Source organism: Schistocerca nitens, chromosome 8 (genome assembly GCF_023898315.1).
Source record: "Schistocerca nitens isolate TAMUIC-IGC-003100 chromosome 8, iqSchNite1.1, whole genome shotgun sequence".
Lineage (NCBI taxonomy): Eukaryota > Metazoa > Arthropoda > Insecta > Orthoptera > Acrididae > Schistocerca > Schistocerca nitens.
Genome location: NC_064621.1, coordinates 210,885,139 through 210,904,905, shown reverse-complemented (window position 1 = coordinate 210,904,905; position 19,767 = coordinate 210,885,139). Strand labels below are relative to the sequence as shown.

At 42.6% G+C, this 19,767-nt stretch overlaps 1 protein-coding gene across 2 annotated transcripts in view; it reads right to left on the bottom strand.

The window, feature by feature from the left end:
- The window catches only part of LOC126198462 (protein goliath), a 692,272-nt gene that overhangs the window by 87,977 nt on the left and 584,528 nt on the right, over positions 1-19,767 (bottom strand). For both annotated transcript variants that reach the window (XM_049934806.1, XM_049934807.1), the window contains exon 3: positions 6,266-6,401. In XM_049934806.1, the coding sequence (XP_049790763.1) occupies positions 6,266-6,401 (136 nt within the window). The remainder of the gene's footprint in view (positions 1-6,265; positions 6,402-19,767) is intronic.

Genomic DNA, 19,767 nt, shown 5'->3' with positions numbered 1-19,767 from the left:
GAAGAACTTTTGCTCAAGATGGTTAATGTAAATATCGGCTAATAATCCAGCAAGACTGCTACCCATTGCAAGGCCATCATTTTGTTTATAGACTTTATTATTGAAGGTGAAGTAATTATTAGACAAAATGAGTGTGAGGATCTCTATTAACTCATATATTTCTGGTAGATTGATCTTTTTGTGTTTTAAAAGGTTACTTTTTATTATGTTAATTGTTTCATCTACTGGGATGTTAGTGTATAGGTTTACAATATCTAGTGAGGCAAATCTAGCTGTTGGTGGTATGTGGATGTCTTTGATATGTTCTATAAGGTCCATTGTGTTTTTAACTGTATAACTATGTTCGAACATGTAGTAAGTGGTAAGGAGATCCTTCAATTTCCTGCTTATGTAGTATGCTGGGCTGTTTCTTGAGTTCACCACAGGGCGTATGGGGGAATTTTCTTTGTGGATCTTAGGCTGTGACCGAAGTTTCGGTGCAGTTGGATTCATGGTAATGCAGTCCCGAATTTCATATTTATTTAAAAGGGATTCAAAGCTGTTGAGTAATTTACGAAGTTTAGCTTGAAATCTTGTTGTGGGGTCGGATTCTAGTTCTGTGAAGTTATTGGACTGAAAAAATTCAAGAGTTTTATCAATGTATTCTGATTCATACAAAACAACTACTGAATTTCCTTTATCAGCCTTTACCATGAGAGCTTTGTTAGCAGTAAGTTTATCATTGATATCTTTAAAAGTTTTTTGTTCATTATTAATTATATTATTTTTTGAAAGCATGTGTTTAGTGATGAGTTTGTTGGCTTTATATGCCAACGCATTTTTCTCATTAGGCTTAAGTTTGGCAGTGTCACATGCCAGTTTTGTAGCTGCTATTAGGTCTTTTATGTTCTTATTACTTAATCTTGGGGCAATATTATGCTTGAAGCCTTTATCTAAGAGGTTAAGTTCATTGGGATTGAAAGAAATATCTGTTGTGTTTACCACTCTGTTATAGAATATGTGCTTCTGCTGTTCACCAATGTTAAGTGGTTCCTTTAATTTGAGTTGAATGAGGGATTTTAACTTCTTCTTGTGCCTAGAGGAGATTTGTTGTTGTTCTCTGCTAAGGGCATGATTAATATGGTGTGTTACATACATGAACTGTAGAGGTGTGAGATTATTTCCTAATTGTAAATGCAGCTTGTACATAGATTTATTCAGCTTATCTTTCTTCTTATATTGTAATTTGATTTCTGTTTTTATCCAAATAGTTTCACATTTTACTTTAGCAAGCTTAGCAGCTTTTGTTTGACTATTGACCTTAACTTTAACATAACTTTGAATCCCAGTAGATGAAACAATTAACATAATAAAAAGTAACCTTTTAAAACACAAAAAGATCAATCTACCAGAAATATATGAGTTAATAGAGATCCTCACACTCATTTTGTCTAATAATTACTTCACCTTCAATAATAAAGTCTATAAACAAAATGATGGCCTTGCAATGGGTAGCAGTCTTGCTGGATTATTAGCCGATATTTACATTAACCATCTTGAGCAAAAGTTCTTCTCATCTAATAACCAAATGAACAGTAAAATAATTTACTACAAGAGATACGTAGATGACACTCTATTACTTTTTGATGGTAACAGCAGCGAAATTGATGCCTTAGCTGAAGATCTGAGCAAATTACACAACAACATCAAATTTACAGTGGAGCATGAAATAAATAATAGCATCAATTTTCTGGATCTCAAAATATCAAGCATACATAACAAACACCATTTTGGTATCTTTCGAAAACCAACAACCACAGATGTTACCATCAGTAACACATCCTGCCACCCGAACCAACATAAGATGGCTAACTTCCGGTCAATGCTACATCGTATGCATAAAGTCCCCCTCACCCCCACTGAACAGCACAAAGAAATCAGCATAATCAAATCAATTGCCCAAAATAATGGCTATGATGCTTCAATCATAGACACACTCTCTCAAAAAACAAAAGTAAAAATTGCTAGCAATAAGTCTTTGCAACAAGCAACAGCCACAATAACTATGAAAGACAAAAAATCAGTAAAATATGTAGCCCTACCATATATAGGCCCACTTTCATATAAAATTTCCAACTTATTCAAGAAAAAGAATGTCAAAATCAGTTTCTCTACCAATAACAAACTCCAACAAAGAGTCATACACTCACTCCCACACAATAGCATACCCCATAAAAGATCTGGAATTTATAAACTCAAGTGTAACAACTGTCCTAAATTCTACATTGGCCAAACAGGTAGAGCTTTTGAAACAAGATTCAAGGAACACCTTGATGCCCTACGTCTGAAAAACCTAAGCAAATCTGCATTTGCCACCCATCTTGCAGAAAACAATCATACAGTTGAGAATATAGAAAACAATCTGCAGATATTACACCTCAAAGACAAAGGTTTCACATTGAATCTCCTAGAGGAGATTGAGATTCATACACATAAAAACAGGTTCCCTGATCTCATTTTGAATGAACAGACAGAGTCAGTTAACACACCCTTCCTAAATAACTTTGAAGAAGCTTTCACTTTTTTTAAAATAACTTAAGCCTAATATTCCATCAAAAACATTCAGTATACAGGCCCCAAAAGCTGCTTATATGTCATTGATAAAATTGCATAATGAAAACATGTGCATTGCATATTATGTCATATATTGAATTTATCTCCTACTTTTGTAACAACTAATTAGTAACACACAGTAATTCTGTACTACATATAATGTTTGTAATCTTATTTCTATATAATTTTATTTATTCCATTTTAGATTAATTTCATACAATAGCAAAGAGATATTTTACTGTACCCATATCGACCATACAGCATCTGTAAGTTAACATTGTTATGACTGTAAGCTCTTTGCAAACGTTGTTTCTTGGTTGTAATGTGAAGCTGGGCCACGTTTTGTAAACGTTATTCGTGTGTGCTGCGTGTGTAATTAAAATGATGAGGTTAAAAGTGACGCCCATTGACTGGAATAGTACTCACATAGTGCATATTGAAAAGTGTATGAAGCTTGCGTTCGAAAACATAAACGCACGAATATTTCGTCAGGCAGAACTACACAGCTCGTAAGTACACTAACCTGCAAGTTTACTAATGTTTATAAAAACCATCTCATGAGCAATTAGATCTTGTAAAAGAAGTAAATCTTTCGTAAAAATACCATTACCGATATGACAACAAAATATTTCTTTTCTTTCCCAGTGCAGCAAACGAATAACACAAACAAAACTAGGTCCAACTAAGAATGCGTGTAATCTGCCATCTGAAGATGGATTTGTAAAGGAAAATCCGAAACCGGTCATGGTCTGAAGATAATAAACCTTTTTAAACCATACATGTGGCTGGTAGCTGTTTTTTATATAAATTATAAACCTTAAGTACAACAGCCACGTTTCTCAACATGTCGTCTTTCGACAAAATAGCGCTATCTGAATCCTTCCGGTGTCTCCAGGCCTCATCCACGTATACAACCATCTTTCATGATTCTTAGACCAAATGTTACCTGTGAACCATTGACCTTTCCTAGGGTGGGGAGGCTTGCGCGTCTCAGCGATACAGATGGCCGTCCGTAGGTGCAACCACAACGGAGGGGTATCTGTTGAGAGGCCAGACAAACGTATGGTTCCTGAAGAGGGGCAGCAGCCTTTTCAGTAGTTGCAGGGGCAACAGTCTGGATGATTGACTGATCTGGCCTTCTAACACTAACCAAAACGGCCTTGTTGTGCTGGTACTGCGAACGGCTGAAAGCAAGGGGAAACTACGGCCGTAATTTTTCCCGAGGGCATGCAGCTTTACTGTTGTGCATGGAGAACTACATCAAACCAGTCTCAGGACTGAAGACCACAATTACAGCATCCTGTGATTACGTTGTGCTCTATCCAAAATTCTACCAGGCGGCTTCCTCCATTCTTTACCCCTCCACCTCATATTCTCCTACTATTTTTCCTTCTCTTCCTTTTCCTACTATCGAATTCCAGTGCCCCATGACTACTAAATTTTCGTCTCTCTTAACTATCTGAATACTTCCTTTTATCGCATCATACATTTCTTCAATCTCTTCGTCACCTGCACAACTAGTTGGCTTATAAACTTGTACTACTGTGGTAGGCATGGGCTTCGTGTCTATCTTGGCTACATTTTTACCCGTTTCTTGTTTTATGAGGTGTTTAGCTTGTTCCTGTTTCTTTTTCGGTTCTCTACTGAGAAACTACTGACTTTGTACGTCTATATTTCTTGAATTATTGGTCATAAGGGGGTTAACACGATCGTTTGCGCATATGCTATAGCTAACGAGATTCACCGCCCCTTTTGCGAGGTGGTCGCTCAAAATTGATCCCACGCAATACAGCTGGCCTCTGCCGAGCCGTCTGCAAAGCTACGGTCTGAGTCGTTTTGTGTGCACCGTAAAGGCGCCCACTAATTTGAACGAGAAGATGGCTACACTAGTCACGTGATCGAGTTAGTTCTTGGTAGGGCCGTGTCTATAGTTCAGATTGTTGAGAAAATGCAGTCTGGAGACAGTGCACTAGGATACTGCTGTTGCTAAGCAACGATAAAAGTGTGTGTGTGTGTGTTTTGGGGCTTCTGGGCGCTCAACGTCGAGGTCATCAGCGCCCTGACACACATTGAAAGAAACGAATGTGGGCAGACCTAATAAAACCGAAGCAAACACGCAAAGAAAGCAGGAAAAGAAGGAAAATGCTACATAAGAAAGTAAAACGTAAGGAAAGCGAAAAAGCAGCAGCAAGAATGCCAGAGGAAAGTGTCATTGGCTGGCGACTTACATAAAATATGGGCAAGCTTGTCACACAGTGAGCAAATTAACACCCTCTCCCTCAAATCTTTGTAAAAACAATTGACAAGGCGCAGAACTTTAAAACTTTAACCACATTCGTCCGAGTGTTTCTTAAAAGAGATGGCAGATTCGTTGGCAAGGGAGCCGTGGTCCGCTGGTCAGAAAATAAAAGGCAATCCAATAAAACGTAGCGCACAGTGACCTGGACGCCACAAGCACCACACATTGGAGGGTTCTCTGGCCGGAGCAGGAAGCCATGCGTCAAAGGACTGTGGCCTATCCGCAGCCGAGTGAGGAGAACCTCTTCCCATCTACGGGGCTGGAAGGAGGTACACCACACACGTGCTATGGTCTTCAACTCAACAGCGAGGTGAGTGCGTGCACAGAGATGTTGTTGTTGTTGCTGTTGTTGTGGTCTTCAGACCTGAGACTGGTTTGATGCAGCTCTCCATGCTACTCTATCCTGTGCAAGCTTCTTCATCTCCCAGTACCTACTGCAACCTACATCCTTCTGAATCTGCTTAGTGTATTCATCTCTTGGTCTCCCTCTACGATTTTTACCCTCCACGCTGCCCTCCAATACCAAATTGGTGATCCCTCGATGTCTCAGAACATGTCCTACCAACTGATCCCCTCTTCTAGTCAAGTTGTGCCACAAGCTCCTCTCCTCCCCAATTCTATTCAATACCTCCTCATTAGTTATGTGATCTACCCATCTAATCTTCAGCATTCTTCTGTAGCACCACATTTCGAAAGCTTCTATTCTGTTCTTGTCTAAGCTATTTATCATCCACGTTTCACTTCAATACATGGCTACACTCCATACAAATACTTTTAGAAACGACTTCCTGACATTTAAATCTATACTCGACGTTAACAAATTTTTCTTCTTCAGAAACAGAGATAGCACACTGAAATACTTGCGGATCGAGACACGCCTCCTTGGCTACGCGATCTGCCCTTTCGTTCCCAGCAACGCCGACGTGCCCCGGAACCCAGCAGAAAGCCACCACCTTCCCCAGTCGCTGTAGTTGGAGGAGGGCATCCTGGATGGTCTGGACTATTTTATCTGCTTTATACAAACGTTGCAATGAGTGAAGGGCACTTAGTGAATCGGAAGAGACAAGGAATTCAGGACAGGAAGAATGTATCATCTGCTCCAGCCCGCAAGATCGCAGACAATTCTGCATCGTAAAAGTCTGGGGCAGTCGAACCCTTGACGACACGATCCGGAAAAACAACAGAGCAACCAAAGGAGTCCCCTTGCTTCGACCCATCCGTAAAAATAGCTACAAAGTCGTGGTGCTCAGATAAAATGGCAGAAAATGTTGCATTACAAGCGGTGGCAGGAGTGCAATCTCTCTTGTACTGCACCTAATCTAAAATCACTCTGGGCCGCTCCAGTAAGAACTGCGAGGCAGGCGGCGTACGCACCTGTTGACGGCGGCGCCGTAGGTGCGCGTGCAAGGCGCGGCGGGCGCCATGGACAGGAAGACGGCAGAGTAGTTGCGCGCCAGGCGCACGATCTCCTCCCCTGCAGACCGGCCCGCTACCACGGCGCTCGTGTTGCCTGCACAACAACAACAACAACCTGGTAGTGTCACTATCAACTTTGCTTCAAACCGACTTTCAGCCCTGTGGCTTTGCATACAGGGCGACAATTACTGAACTATGTGAAAAAAAAAATGTAAATTACACTACTGACCATTAAAATTGCTACATCAAGAAGAAATGCAGATGATAAACGGGTATTCATTGGATAAATATATTACACTAGAACTGACATGTGATTACATTTTCACGCAATTTGGCTGCACAGATCCTGAGAAATCAGTACCCAAAACAACCACCTCTGGCCGTAATAACGGCCTTGATACGCCTGGGCATTGAGTCAAGAGAGCATGGATGGCGTGTACAGGTACAGCTGCCCATGCAGCTTCAACACGATATCACAGTTCATCAAGAGTAGTGGCTGGAGTTTTGTGACGAACCAGTTGCTCGGCCACCACTGACCAGACGTTTTCAATTGGTGAGAGATCTGGAGAATGTGCTGGCCAGTGGAGCAGTCGAACATTTTCTGTATCCAGAAATGCACTCGTGCGTTATCCTGCTGAAATGTAGGGTTTCGCAGGGATCGAATTAAGGGTAGAGCCACGGGTCGTAACACATTTGAAATGTAAAGTCCACTGTTCAAAGTGCCGTCAATGCGAACAAGAGGTGACCGAGATGTGTAACCAATGGCACCCCATACCATCACGCCGGGTGATACGCCAGTATGGCGATGACGAATACACGCTTCCAATGTGCGTTCACCGCGATGTCGCCAAACACGGATGCGACCATCATGATGCTGTAAACAGAACCTCGATTCATCGGAAAAAATGTCGTTTTGCCATTCGTGCACCTAGGTTCGTCGTTGAGCACACCATCGCAGGCGCTCCTGAGTGTGATGCAGCGTCAAGGGTAACCGCAGCCGTGGTCTCCGAGCTGATACTACGTGCTGCTACAAACGTCGTCGAACTGTTCGTGCGGATGGTTGTTGTCTTGCAAACGTCCCCATCTGTTGACCCAGGGATCGAGACGTGGCTGCACGATCTTTTACAGCCATGCGGATAAGATGCCTGTCATCTCGACTGCTAGTGATACGAGGCCGTTGGGATCCAGCACGGCGTTCCGTATTACCCTCCTAAACCCACCGATTCCATATTCTCCTAACAGTCATTGCATCTCGACCAACGCGAGCAGCAATGTCGCGATACGATAAACCGCAATCTCGATAGGCTACAATCGGGCCTTTGTCAAAGTCGGAAACGTGATGGTATGCATTTCTCCTCCTTACACGAGGATTCACAACAAAGTTCCACCAGGAAACGCCGGTCAACTGCTGTTTGTGTATGAGAAATCGGTTGGAAACGTCTCTCATGTCAGCACGTCGTAGGTGTCGCCACCGGCGCCAACCTTGTGTGAATGCTCTGAAAAGCTAATCATTTACGTATCACAGCATCGTCTTCCTGCCGGTTAAATTTCGCGTCTGTAGCGCGTCGTCTTGGTGGTGTAGCAATTTTAATGGCCAGTAGTGTAGTTTCAAGCTACGGCGTGCACACACTTTATTCATCATGTAAACGTCATTACAGATATTCGGATTTAGGTTATGACATTTTCGATATGCCTGCCGTCATTGGCGCTGATATGGCGCAGACGAATAGCGAAGTTCTGTATGACCCGCTGAAGTGTCGGAACATCGATGCTCCTGAATGGGTGTTTTGAGCTCAGCAATAGTTTTGGGGTTGTTGCTGTACACCTTGTCTTCTATACAGCCCCACAAAAAGCAATAGCATGTTTTCAAACATGGAGACTATGGCGGCCAATCGAGGTCCATGCCAGGGCCAGAATATGGTCCCCATAGTGCTCCTACAGGTTATCAAACTCTCTCCTGCTTCTGTGGGGTTGAACTCCGTCTTGCATGAACCGCATCTTGTCGAAATCGGAATTTCTTTGAGTAATACGGACGAAATCATCTTCTAAAACCTTCACGTACCGTTCGGTAGTCGCCGTGCCCTCAAAGAATATCGCATATCGCACCGACTGTTCCTTGACTGGACACTGCACACCACACAGTCAGCCGTCGAGAGTAAAGAGATTTTCGATCTCGAAATATGGATTCTCAGTCCCCCAAATGCGCCAGTTTTGCTTACTGACGAACCCATTCAAACGAAACAGGGCGTTCGTCGCTAAATCATACCATGCACGCGCACACTAGTTACCATCATACCCCGCGGCAAACTGTGCAGTTTGAACGTCTTAACACAAACCGTTCAGAAGTTATAGCGATTTTATTTTACATAGTTCAGTAATTGGCTCTGAGCACTATGGGACTCAACTTCTCAGGTCATTAGTCCCCTAGAACTTAGAACTAGTTAAACCTAACTAACCTAAGGACATCACACACACCCATTCCCGAGGCAGGATTCGAACCTGCGACCGTAGCGATCTCGCGGTTCCAGACTGCAGCGCCTAGAACCGCAAGGCCACTACGGCCGGCAGTTCAGTAATTGTCACCCTGCATGAGCTGCTGAGAGCCAATTTGGTATAACTCAATTTTTCCCACTTTTAAGAAATGAAACGTTCTGCGTTTCGTTTAACGTAAATTCATGCTTTACAATAAATCGTGATTCATTTGATGAAATGTACAAATAAAATATTATAATTACGTTTGAGCCATGGTGCGGCCGGCGCCAGTGTTCTCGCACTTAGAATGGCATCGTTGCTATCGATTATAGGGTCGCCATCTTTGCCTTCGGGGATTCAGGCCGGTGGTCGGATGGTTAACGGAGGGAGAAATGAGACAGGGGAGTGGATATTCGCAGGGTCGGAGGTGGCTTGTTGACGTCTACCGTGAGGCCTGTGGTACGACGCCTGTACGCTATGGGCAGGGTCAGCGAGAGATCCCGGCAGTGACTTGATGGGACCTCGGATTTGGTATCGCGGTGGTGCACTGCTGTGTTCTGGGCGCTTTTCTGTTGCGAGGGAATCTTTAGGTTCTTGTTACTGGCCATTGAAGTTGAGATTTGTCTATGGCGTGAGGGAGGAAATGTGTGATGTTCGCCGCTGTTGCATGTAAAACGCTTCGTCTGCCTCGTGCCTGTGCAGGAAATTATGTGAAGTAAATAGCTGATACCACGGCGACGTCTTGCTCTCACCCGTTGTTGAATATGTTTCGGAATTACTGAATGAAGTTACAGAAGTGTGTAAACAGAGAGCTATGTGGAAAGGGATGTAAAGTTGAAACCCTTCCAATAAGTGAATACACTCGAACTCTGTACTACTGAAGGTGCCTTTCGATACCGGCGCCTTCCTTGGGAAACAGGTGTTATTCGGAGGTTTTTATAGTCCCTAAAAGTTGGAGTACCACTTTTCCTCTCAGAAATTTACTCATAATGAAAGATAAAGTGGTAGAACTCGAGTTGCACCACTCTTCTTATGAACATTTTGGTTAACTTGAATGTCTGAGAAGCAATACGCTGTCTTTTAATCTCCATAATTGCAATTTATTTATAAAACATAAACATAATGTGAAGCAGTAAATGTGTCTGCACTTATTGCCCCCATTATGAACTTTTCTCTCACAAATTGACTTAAAATAATAGCAGTATTGTTCTTAATTATTAGAATGCTTCCTACTGAGTCTGTCTAATAGTTCAGCTTTGCGTTCATCTACGGATTATAAATAATTTGTTGTTGCTAAATTTCGAAATTTCTTAAAATATGATTCTTGTCCTGCTGTTATTTCAAGAGACTTTATAATGGAGCATGTCTGTTTACTCGATTTCTCCTTCCACGTTATCTTCGTCTGCCAAAGAGTCAACATGTCCAGGTCCAGATTCCTGAGCCGAACTTGCCAGTTGCCAGTTGGCTGAAGAAAACGTGGTGCACCAGAGGGATGTACAGGAGAAGTGTTCTAACGTTTTTTGCCTCGGTGATAGGTCGCACAGCACTGTTGAGAGGCACGAGTTTTATGGCTTATCTATTTAATGTGAGACCTTACTGCTTGATTCGTTTAGGCTTTAAACCAGACTTCAACATGGAGTGCAAACTTCCCATATAAAGACGATTTCTGTTTTAATAACATCTGGATACCACAACTCTAAAGAAAGAAACCAATGCTAATACTTACTAGCACTGTTAGAATGACTTTTAGTGAGTAAATAAACACTTAAAATAACACAGAGAAACAAAACCACGTGGTCTTGCCGCTTGACTTATGCCACTATCCCCGCGAACGCACTTCACTCTGCCGTGAGAGTCCGCAGTTCGTGGTCTAGTGGCTAGTGTTGCTGCCTCTGGATCACGGGGTCCCGGGTTCGATTCCCGGGGACTGGGCGTTTGTGTTGTCCTGATGATTTCATTTTCATCATTCGTGACAGTGGCTAGACTGGAATGTGAAAAAAATTGGACTGCGTAAAAATTGGGACTTTGTACGGACGCTGATGACCACGCAGTTGAGCGCCCTGCAAACCAAACAATCATCATCTACCGTGAGAGGGAGAAACCATTCGGAGCTCTCAAGTGGCTCCGTTTGGAGTTATCGTTCTACCACTTCTCCACAGTAAATTCCCATGCATTGTGAGTAAACTGAGTAGTATAACTCACGAACTAAAATTTTTTGAGTTAGACCACTTTGATTCTCAGCGGCTCATATTCACTTCACACATATATACAGGGTGAACCAAAACTCGGATACGACGGTGCAATTCCTTGCATGTTAACAGCACGAGAATATCTCTACCAAAATTTCGTCCAGTCCACATTTTCGGTATAAAATGTACGTCAATGAAAGGCAATTTGGCAACATTGCAATGGTGTAAGCGACAAGTATCTCCATTCACAACTGTGTAACTGTGCTGCACAGTTAGTACCCTGAGGAGAATTTTGCATTGCAATACGCGAGTTCGAGTCCGGGTCTAGATACAATTCTTTTTCATTTTCTAATTTATAATATTTGGCATGTTATTTGCCTTCTTAATAGTTATACAGTAGGTGTTACACCGAACACATCCAATTATTTAAAATTAACACAGAAATTACAGACAAATCGTTTTTATCATTCCACTTTTAAAGATCAATTTTGCCTTTACACACTTACTCTGTTCTCTACCACGCACTACATCCCTATACGCTTTCCAGTCTATTGACAATCTGTCAGTAACAGTGCGTTTAAAATATTACAACTGACCCTAATAACTAAATTTACGAGTATGCAGTTGAGAACCATCTCGTTGATAAGATTTTAGTTATTTCTGTCCTATGACGGTAATTTATTTCTAAGCCATTAATACACTTCTCGAGTATGTCTGAGATGCCTGACCAATAATTGTTATCTGTATGTCCATCTTTTCAGATGGGACTCGGCTATTCAGTACAGAATGTTAAACCACACCTTTCAGCCGTGTAATTTCCAAACTGTTATTTTATTTGGCTACTAGTTTCAGCGATTTACTACGCCATCGGTAGATGATGGTTGAACTGATCGCTGTATCAAGCATAAATCTACAGATACCAGTCTGGCCCCTATTTTGACCGGCGCCGAGGTTGGAATCTTCCTACACGTCGGTCAGGGGGCCTGAAGATGGCATAGTAAATCGCCGAAACTGGTTGCCAAAGAAAATAAGTTTGGAAACTAGACGGCTCGGCTGAAAAACGTTTGATTTGACATTCTGCAATAATTGTTATGTTTTCTGAAATAAACCGCTTTCAGCTATAGGTGAACTTTTACAGGAACATGACCTGTTTCGTGATTTCAAATCACATCTTCAAGTGTACATACGTCAGTGAAACGTAAGTCCTGATGTGGGGAGGAGGGGGATTCAGCCTTCTCAAAACCAAATACTGTTACCCGCAGCAAGCATGGTGTTATAGTTGAGAAAGTGACATGTTAAGAGCGCTTTTACTTCACACCAGGAAGCAGCTGACAGCAACCCTCCAACCGCCTCCTCACCGTGCAGGGCCTTCCTCATTTCCGCGCGGACGTCATGTCGTTTATAGCACGGCGCAGCTGACGTGATCCGCCTGCAGTTTCTCGGAAAAGGCAGAAGTCGGGTGAGTGAAGAACCTGCAGGTCGGGTTGCTTGCAGGCGCATTTCCTCTTAATGGCTGGCGATGTACTTCTCTCTAACAAACCAAGTCTCTTCCATTTATAGCACCGATGCGTACTAGTCATCTGGGTGTTACTTTTGCGATAGGTGCTCGTGGAGAGGGAGAGGGGGAGAGAGAGAGAGAGAGAGAGAGAGAGAGAGAGAGAGAGAGAGAGAGAGAGAGAAAATCAGTCCCTTTACATAATTACAACCACGTTGTATTCTTCACGACGAGATGTGTGCATGCTCGCAGCGACAGTAAAGAACAGTCTTGGGACGATGGCTGGCATGAACTTCTTGATGCAATAATTTACCAACAGCCGTATGTATTGTAGAATTTTATTTTATCTCATGAACTTCTATGTGCTACCAGTTTCGGCATTATGACGAGTGAGGCCTGAAGATGGCATCAATGCAATGCCGAAACTGGTAGCACATAGAAGTTCATAAATTAAAATCAATTTCTACAATACATACGGCTGTTGGTAATTATTGCATCAAGAAGTAAAGAAGAGTGGACGATCACGGTTGGAACCACCAAAGTGACCGCCCCCTGCTACGTAATACAATTTCGCGTGTAAATATTGTTCTTCTGGAATTTCATCCCGCAGCACTAAGCAAAATGAAGTACAAATTTTAGTGAATTTCCACCACTTACTGTGAGTTTTTACACCCACTCTCAAAAAAATGGCTCTAAGCACCATGGGACTTAACGTCTGAGGTCATCAGTCCCCTAGAACTACTTAAACCTAACTAACCTAAGGACATCGCACACATCCATGCCCGAGGCAGGATTCGAACCTGCGACTGTAGTAGCCGCGCGGTTCCGGATTGAAATGCCTAGAACCGCTCGGCCACAGTGGCCGGCCGCAGCCACTCTCCCTCACTAGCTGACTCGGTGGTACCTGAGTATGACAATAGCTTTTGCTCGTTTTGTTCAACTGGATTTTAGTTTTTAACTAAAAATGTCTCACATAACTGTTTTAGGCATCTTCAGTGGCCTAAAAAGAAATGATTCTTTTCGAAATTATAAGTATTTTGTTTAATGTATGTAGTGTTTCATACCACGATTTGTAAGTTACCTTTATACACTCATTACTTAAGATAAAGGATGTACATTGACATTCATGTCGTAGGTACTCCGTCCTTACGCTTCACTTTTAATAATGTGAATATTAAGGTGACCTAAAAGCACGGGTGTGAAACGCTACTTATCTCAGAACAATATATTTATATTTTGGGAAAGAATTACTCTTTTGTATACGTTTGTGTGTCCATGACAGCTGTGAATTTCTTGAAGGAAGTCATTTTTCTGCATAGACTGTTCCTTCATTTTCAAATAATCAATGTATTTCATAATTTAGCAGTTAGCTAATTTCGCCTCTTTGGGCATTATCATACTACATCAAGGAAAAAATTGATATGCATACAATCTGATTCGTCTGCCCCTTCCGCTGCCGTTTTATGCAATCCGCAATGTTGTATCTGACATTCAAAAACCACGCCCGAAATTTTTATATTCTCGCGCTCGCTAATCGAAAATTATTAGCCCTACAGAACAAGTGAACAGGTGAAACTTCCTGGCAGATTAAAACTGTGTGCCGAACCGAGACTCGAACTCGATACCTTTGCCTTTCGCGGGCAAGTGCTCTACCATCTGAGCTACCCAAGCACGTCTCACGCCTTGTCCTCATAGCTTCACTTAAGCCAGTATCTCGTCTCCTGCTTTCCAAACATCACAGAAGCTCTCCTGCGAACCTTGCAGAACTAGCACTGCTGGAAGAAAGTTCGAGTCTCGGTCCGGCACACAGTTTTAACCTGCCAGGAAGTTTCGTATCAGTGCACACTCCGCTGCAGACTGAAAATCTCATCCTGGAAGTAAACAGGTCTTTTTCTTTAAGGAAATTTGCTGTCGTAAATTTTTTTAGCTCCGTAAGTTTTCGCCAGAGGCCGTACTTTTCGAGTTATTCACGAAAAACTTACAAAATGACCTTCCACCCCAGTCTCTCGCTCACCTTCCCACTCGGTCAGTATTTCTAGCATATCGTTCATCGCACTCCCGCCTACCACTGTACAACAATTTGCTAGTGCAAAGATTATTTCGCACATTCGACCTTTTTTGGGTTCATAATCTGGCCGAATTAAGCCACCGATTTAGTCCAGACATTTGTGTAAATTTTACCTAACAGTTTTGTGAATATCAACAGAATAAAATAACGAATTACATCTTTGTATTCGTCGGGGCTTCTGACTACAAAACTCTGTTTTTATAAGGGCTAAGATTGGATCGAAGTGTCAACGTAATTAGTTTTAGCTTAACGTTTACAAACGTCGTTTTTATTTCATTGTCCTCACGGGCACGTTTAAATTAATAATGCTAACGAAATAGCCGACTATGCTGATGGCGTAATAGTCCAAACAGTAGACAGTAAAAAAGGTCAAATATCGGAAACCTCGTGTAGTCGTAAAATTTTTGTACAATTGTTGAAGAGAGTGCCGTACTAGAAATCCTGACTGGTTAGGAATGAGTGTGGGGCGGAGGTTTGTCTGGGATAATTTTTGTACTTTTTTTTTTGGAAATACGCGAAAACAATGGCCTCCAGCGAAAACAGTTCCCAGCACAAAATTTAACTACATTAAATCTCCTATAAAAAAAAAGCCTTGTTAGTTTTTCCTGTATGACTAATAGTTTGCGGGTAGCGGGAGAGAGAGTATACGAAAACCTCGCGAGTGGTTTTTAAAGGCCAGATATTACATTGCGGGTTGCATTAGACGGCAGCGGTAGGAGACAGCTGAATCACCTTGTATAGCATGATATGTTCCACACATTCATGTGGGGAAAGCTCTATGTGATGTAGTTTTGTACATGTAAAATGGAAAAAGTGCACCCCTTATGCGTGTTTTGTCCCTGTTACGGTATACACCAAATTAAAATATGTTATTGTGACTATTGAAGTGAAAACACACATAGTGTAGCCAGCGTTTAAGACTTCTTGTTTTACCTAAAAATGGTATGGCGCATTTCGTAGGTGTAGCTTATGATATTTTTTTGGCTCTGAGCACTATGGGACTTAACATCTGTGGTCATCAGTCCCCTAGAACTTAGAACTACTTAAACCTAACTAACCTAAGGACATCACACACATCCATGCCCGAGGCAGGATTCGAACCTGCGACCGTATGATATTTTTTCTTTCTAATAGCTGTAAGTAATGCTTTCATGTTTGAATTGTGAAAAAAAATTGGATTATACTGTCTATGGGTGTCGTGATATTCTAATTCGAGCGGATTTAACAGCCGTTTGTAGCCCATGTACAAAATTAATTCTACGCCTTGCATCAGAGCGGTGTCTTGTTCCTCGTTGTGTCGTAAACATCTTACACAAACTTGACTGGAACGGAACTAACCGTAACACATTCCGTGTAACAAGATAGAATTCCTGGTTTCGGATACTATTCGTTTCCCGCAAAACAAGCGCCTGAGCGCGCAGCGAATTGATTAGCAGAATCGATGTTTTCTGCATCGATTTCGAGGGTACTGCGTAAAATGTAAAGGTTATCACACGGCCAAGTATGCCAGCTGCGCTGAAGTTTGGTTCCTCCCTAAACGTACTTCCGCTGAATGTTCTTTTATCCCTACTTAAATTTAAATAATAAACATAATACTTTTATTTTTATGCATAGCAATAAATGAAAGTCTGTAATGTATGTAACATATGCTGGCACATACAGCCAATAAAAAAAATGCTCCTGAATTTTCAGCTTTACGAAGTTCGGTTTTTAAAAACAAATATGAAGAGAACAGCAACAGGGCCTTCTAACTCCAACATGATTCAGTACCAAATTATTTGCACGTAGATGATTTGTTTCAGGAAGTAGTTCACATATACCTTTCTCTAGCTTCGGTATCAAATTGTAATTTCAGTTTTGCCACCCAAAACATATTATTGCATATTTAAGAAAGTTTGCCGGCCGGTGTGGCCGTGCGGTTCTAGGCGCTACAGTCCGGATCCGAGCGACCGCTACAGTCGCAGGTTCGAATCCTGCCTCGGGCATGGATGTGTGTGATGTCCTTAGGTTAGTTAGTTCTAAGTTCTAGGCGACTGATGACCTCAGAAGTTAAGTCACATAGTGCTCAGAGCCATTTGTACCATTTTTTAAGAAAGTTTCTCGTGGAGTTTTCGCGCAACACTGAATATGTGGACTGCTTTTAACTGCTACACTTAACTTACTGTAATCTAATCGAAGTAAGTTTTTTATATAATAGTCATCTACTTACATTTTTAATCTCTTCATAGCATCCAAAATAACTTGTGGTCTAGTAATAATTTATGGAGCAGGGTTTCAGCAATATACGCAAAGTGAAAACGTGTGGTCGTAGTTACTGCTGCGGATATGTGATATCTGGCATTCCGCAAGGTAGTTCCTGATTTATATAAATGATCTAGGTGCTGATCAGAGCAGCCCCCTTAGATTGTTTGCAGATGACGCTGTAATTTACCGTCTAGTAAACTCATCAGACGATCAATTCTAAGTACAAAATGATCTAGAGAGAAAATCTGTATGGTGCGAAAAGTAGCAATTTGCACTAAACAAAGAAAAGTGCGAAGTCATCAACATAGGTATTAAAAGAAATCCGATAAATTTTGGGTATGCGATTAATCGCACAAATCTAGGGGCTGTCAATTCGACTAAAATAAAATTACAATTATGAGCAACTTAAATTGGGAAGCCCACATAGATAATATTGTGGCGAAGGCGGAACAAAGACTGCGCTTTGTTGGCAGAACACTGAGAAGATGCGACAAATCCACTAAAGAGAGAGCCTACATTACACTTGTCAGTCCTCTGCTGGAATAGTGCTGCGCGGTGTGGGATCCTTTACAGGTAGAATTGACGGAGGACATCGAAAAAGTGCAAAGAATGGTAGCTCGTTTCGTGTTATCGCGCAATAGGGGTGAGAGTGTCACTCATATGATATGCGAGTTGGGGTGTCAGTCACTGAAAGAAATATGGTTTTCTTTGCGGCGAGATTTAAATCGCCAACTTCCTCTTTCAAATGCGAAAATATTTTGTTGACACCCACCTAAGTAGGGAGAAATGATCATCGTAATAAAATAAGAGAAATCAGAGCTCTAACGAAAAGATTTAGGTGTTCCTTTTACACACACGCCATTCGAGAGATGAATGGCAGAGAAGTAGTATGAAAATGGTTCGATGAATCCTCTGCCAGGCACTTAAGTGTGAATTGCAGAGTAACCATGTAGATTTAGATGTAGACAGCTCTGAACCAGACGACCTGTAGCGTGAATTTCACTGACCTCAAACCACTGCCATTTGCGATTTCAATGGCGTCAAGCTAGTCCTCGTTATAGAGCAGGACGGAGGTCTGTTATGCTTACTAATGAAAACTTGTTCAGCCTCGGCACCAGTGATGGCCGTGCTTTGGTTAGAAGGACGCCGGATGAGGCCTACAAGCAATCTGTCTGCGTGTTAGCCACACTGGATGTACAACTGGAGTTACGATCTGGGGTGCGATTTCATAGGCCAACAAGAGCACTCTCGTGGCTATCTCACGTACCTTGACTGCAAATCTGTACGTCGACTTGTTATGCGGCCATTCATGAACAGCATTCTAGGGGGGGCGTTTACCAACAAGATAACGCTCACCCATATACCCCTGTTGTAACCTCATGTGCTCTACAGAATGTCTACATGTTTCCTTTGCCAGCTCCATCACCAAATCTGCCTCCAGTCGAGCACATATGGGAAATCATTCGACGACAACTCCAGCGTCATCGACAACCAGCATTAACTGTCCCTGTACTGACCGACCAAGTGCGACAGGCATGGAACTACATCCCAGCATCTGTACAACACAATGCTTACACGTTTGCAAGCTTGCATTCAACATTTGCAATGGCTTATCTCGCGCTCACATTAACCTGTGATCTTGCAATGTTAATCACTTACATATGTTACCGAGACAAATGTACACTACTGGCCATTAAAATTGCTACACCAAGAAGAAATGCAGATGATAAATTGGTACTCATTGGACAAATATATTATACTAGAACTGACATGTGATTACATTTTCACGCAATTTGGGTGCATAGATCCAGAGAAATCAGTACCCAGAACAACCATCTCTGGCCGTAATAACGGCCTTGATACGTCTGGGCATTGAGTCAGAGCTTGGATGGCGTGTACAGGTACAGCTGCCCATGCAGCTTCAACACGATACCACAGTTCAACAAGAGTAGTGATTGGCGTATTGTGACGAGCCAGTTGCTGGGCCACCATTGACCAGACGTTTTCAATTGGTGAGAGATCTGGAGAATGTGCTGGCCAGTGCAGCAGTGGAACATTTTCTGTATCCAGAAATGCGGTCGTGCGTTATCCTGCTGAAATGTAGGGTTTCGCAGGGATCGAATGAAGGGTAGAGTCGCGGGTCGTAACATATCTGAAATGCAACGTCCACTGTTCAAAGTGCCGTCAATGCGAACAAGAGGTGACCGAGACGTCTAACCAATGGCACCCCATACCATCACGCCGGGTGATACGCCAGTATGGCGATGACGAATACACGCTTCCAATGTGCGTTCACCGCGATGTCGCCAAACACGGATGCGACCATCATGATGCTGTAAACAGAACCTCGATTCATCCAAAAAAATGACGTTTTGCCATTCGTGCACCCAGGTTCGTCGTTGAGTACACCATCGCAGGCGCTCCCGTCTGTGATGCAGCGTCAAGGATAACTGCAGCCATGGTCTCCGAGATGATAGTCTGTGCTGCTGCAAACATCGTCGAACTGTTCGTGCAGATGGTTGTTATCTTGCAAACGTCCCGATCTGTTGACTCAGGGATCGAGACGTGGCTGCACGATCCGTTACAGCCATGCGGATAAGATGCCTGTCATCTCGACTGCTAGTGATACGAGGCCGTTGGGATCCAGCACGGCGTTCCGCATTACCCTCCTGAACCCACCGATTCCATATTCTGCTAACAGTTATTGGATCTCGCCCAACGTGAGCAGCAATGTCGCGATACGATAAACCGCAATCGCGATAGGCTACAATCCGATCTTTATCAAAGTCGGAAACGTGATGGTACGCATTTCTCCTCCTTACACGAGACATCACAACTACGTTTCACCTGGCAACGTCGGTCAACCGCTGTTTGTCTATGAGAAATCGGTTGGAAGATTTCCTCATGTCAGCACGTTGTAGGTGTCGCCACCGGCTCCAATCTTTGTGAATGCTCTGAAAAGCTAATCATTTGCATATCACAGCATCTTCTT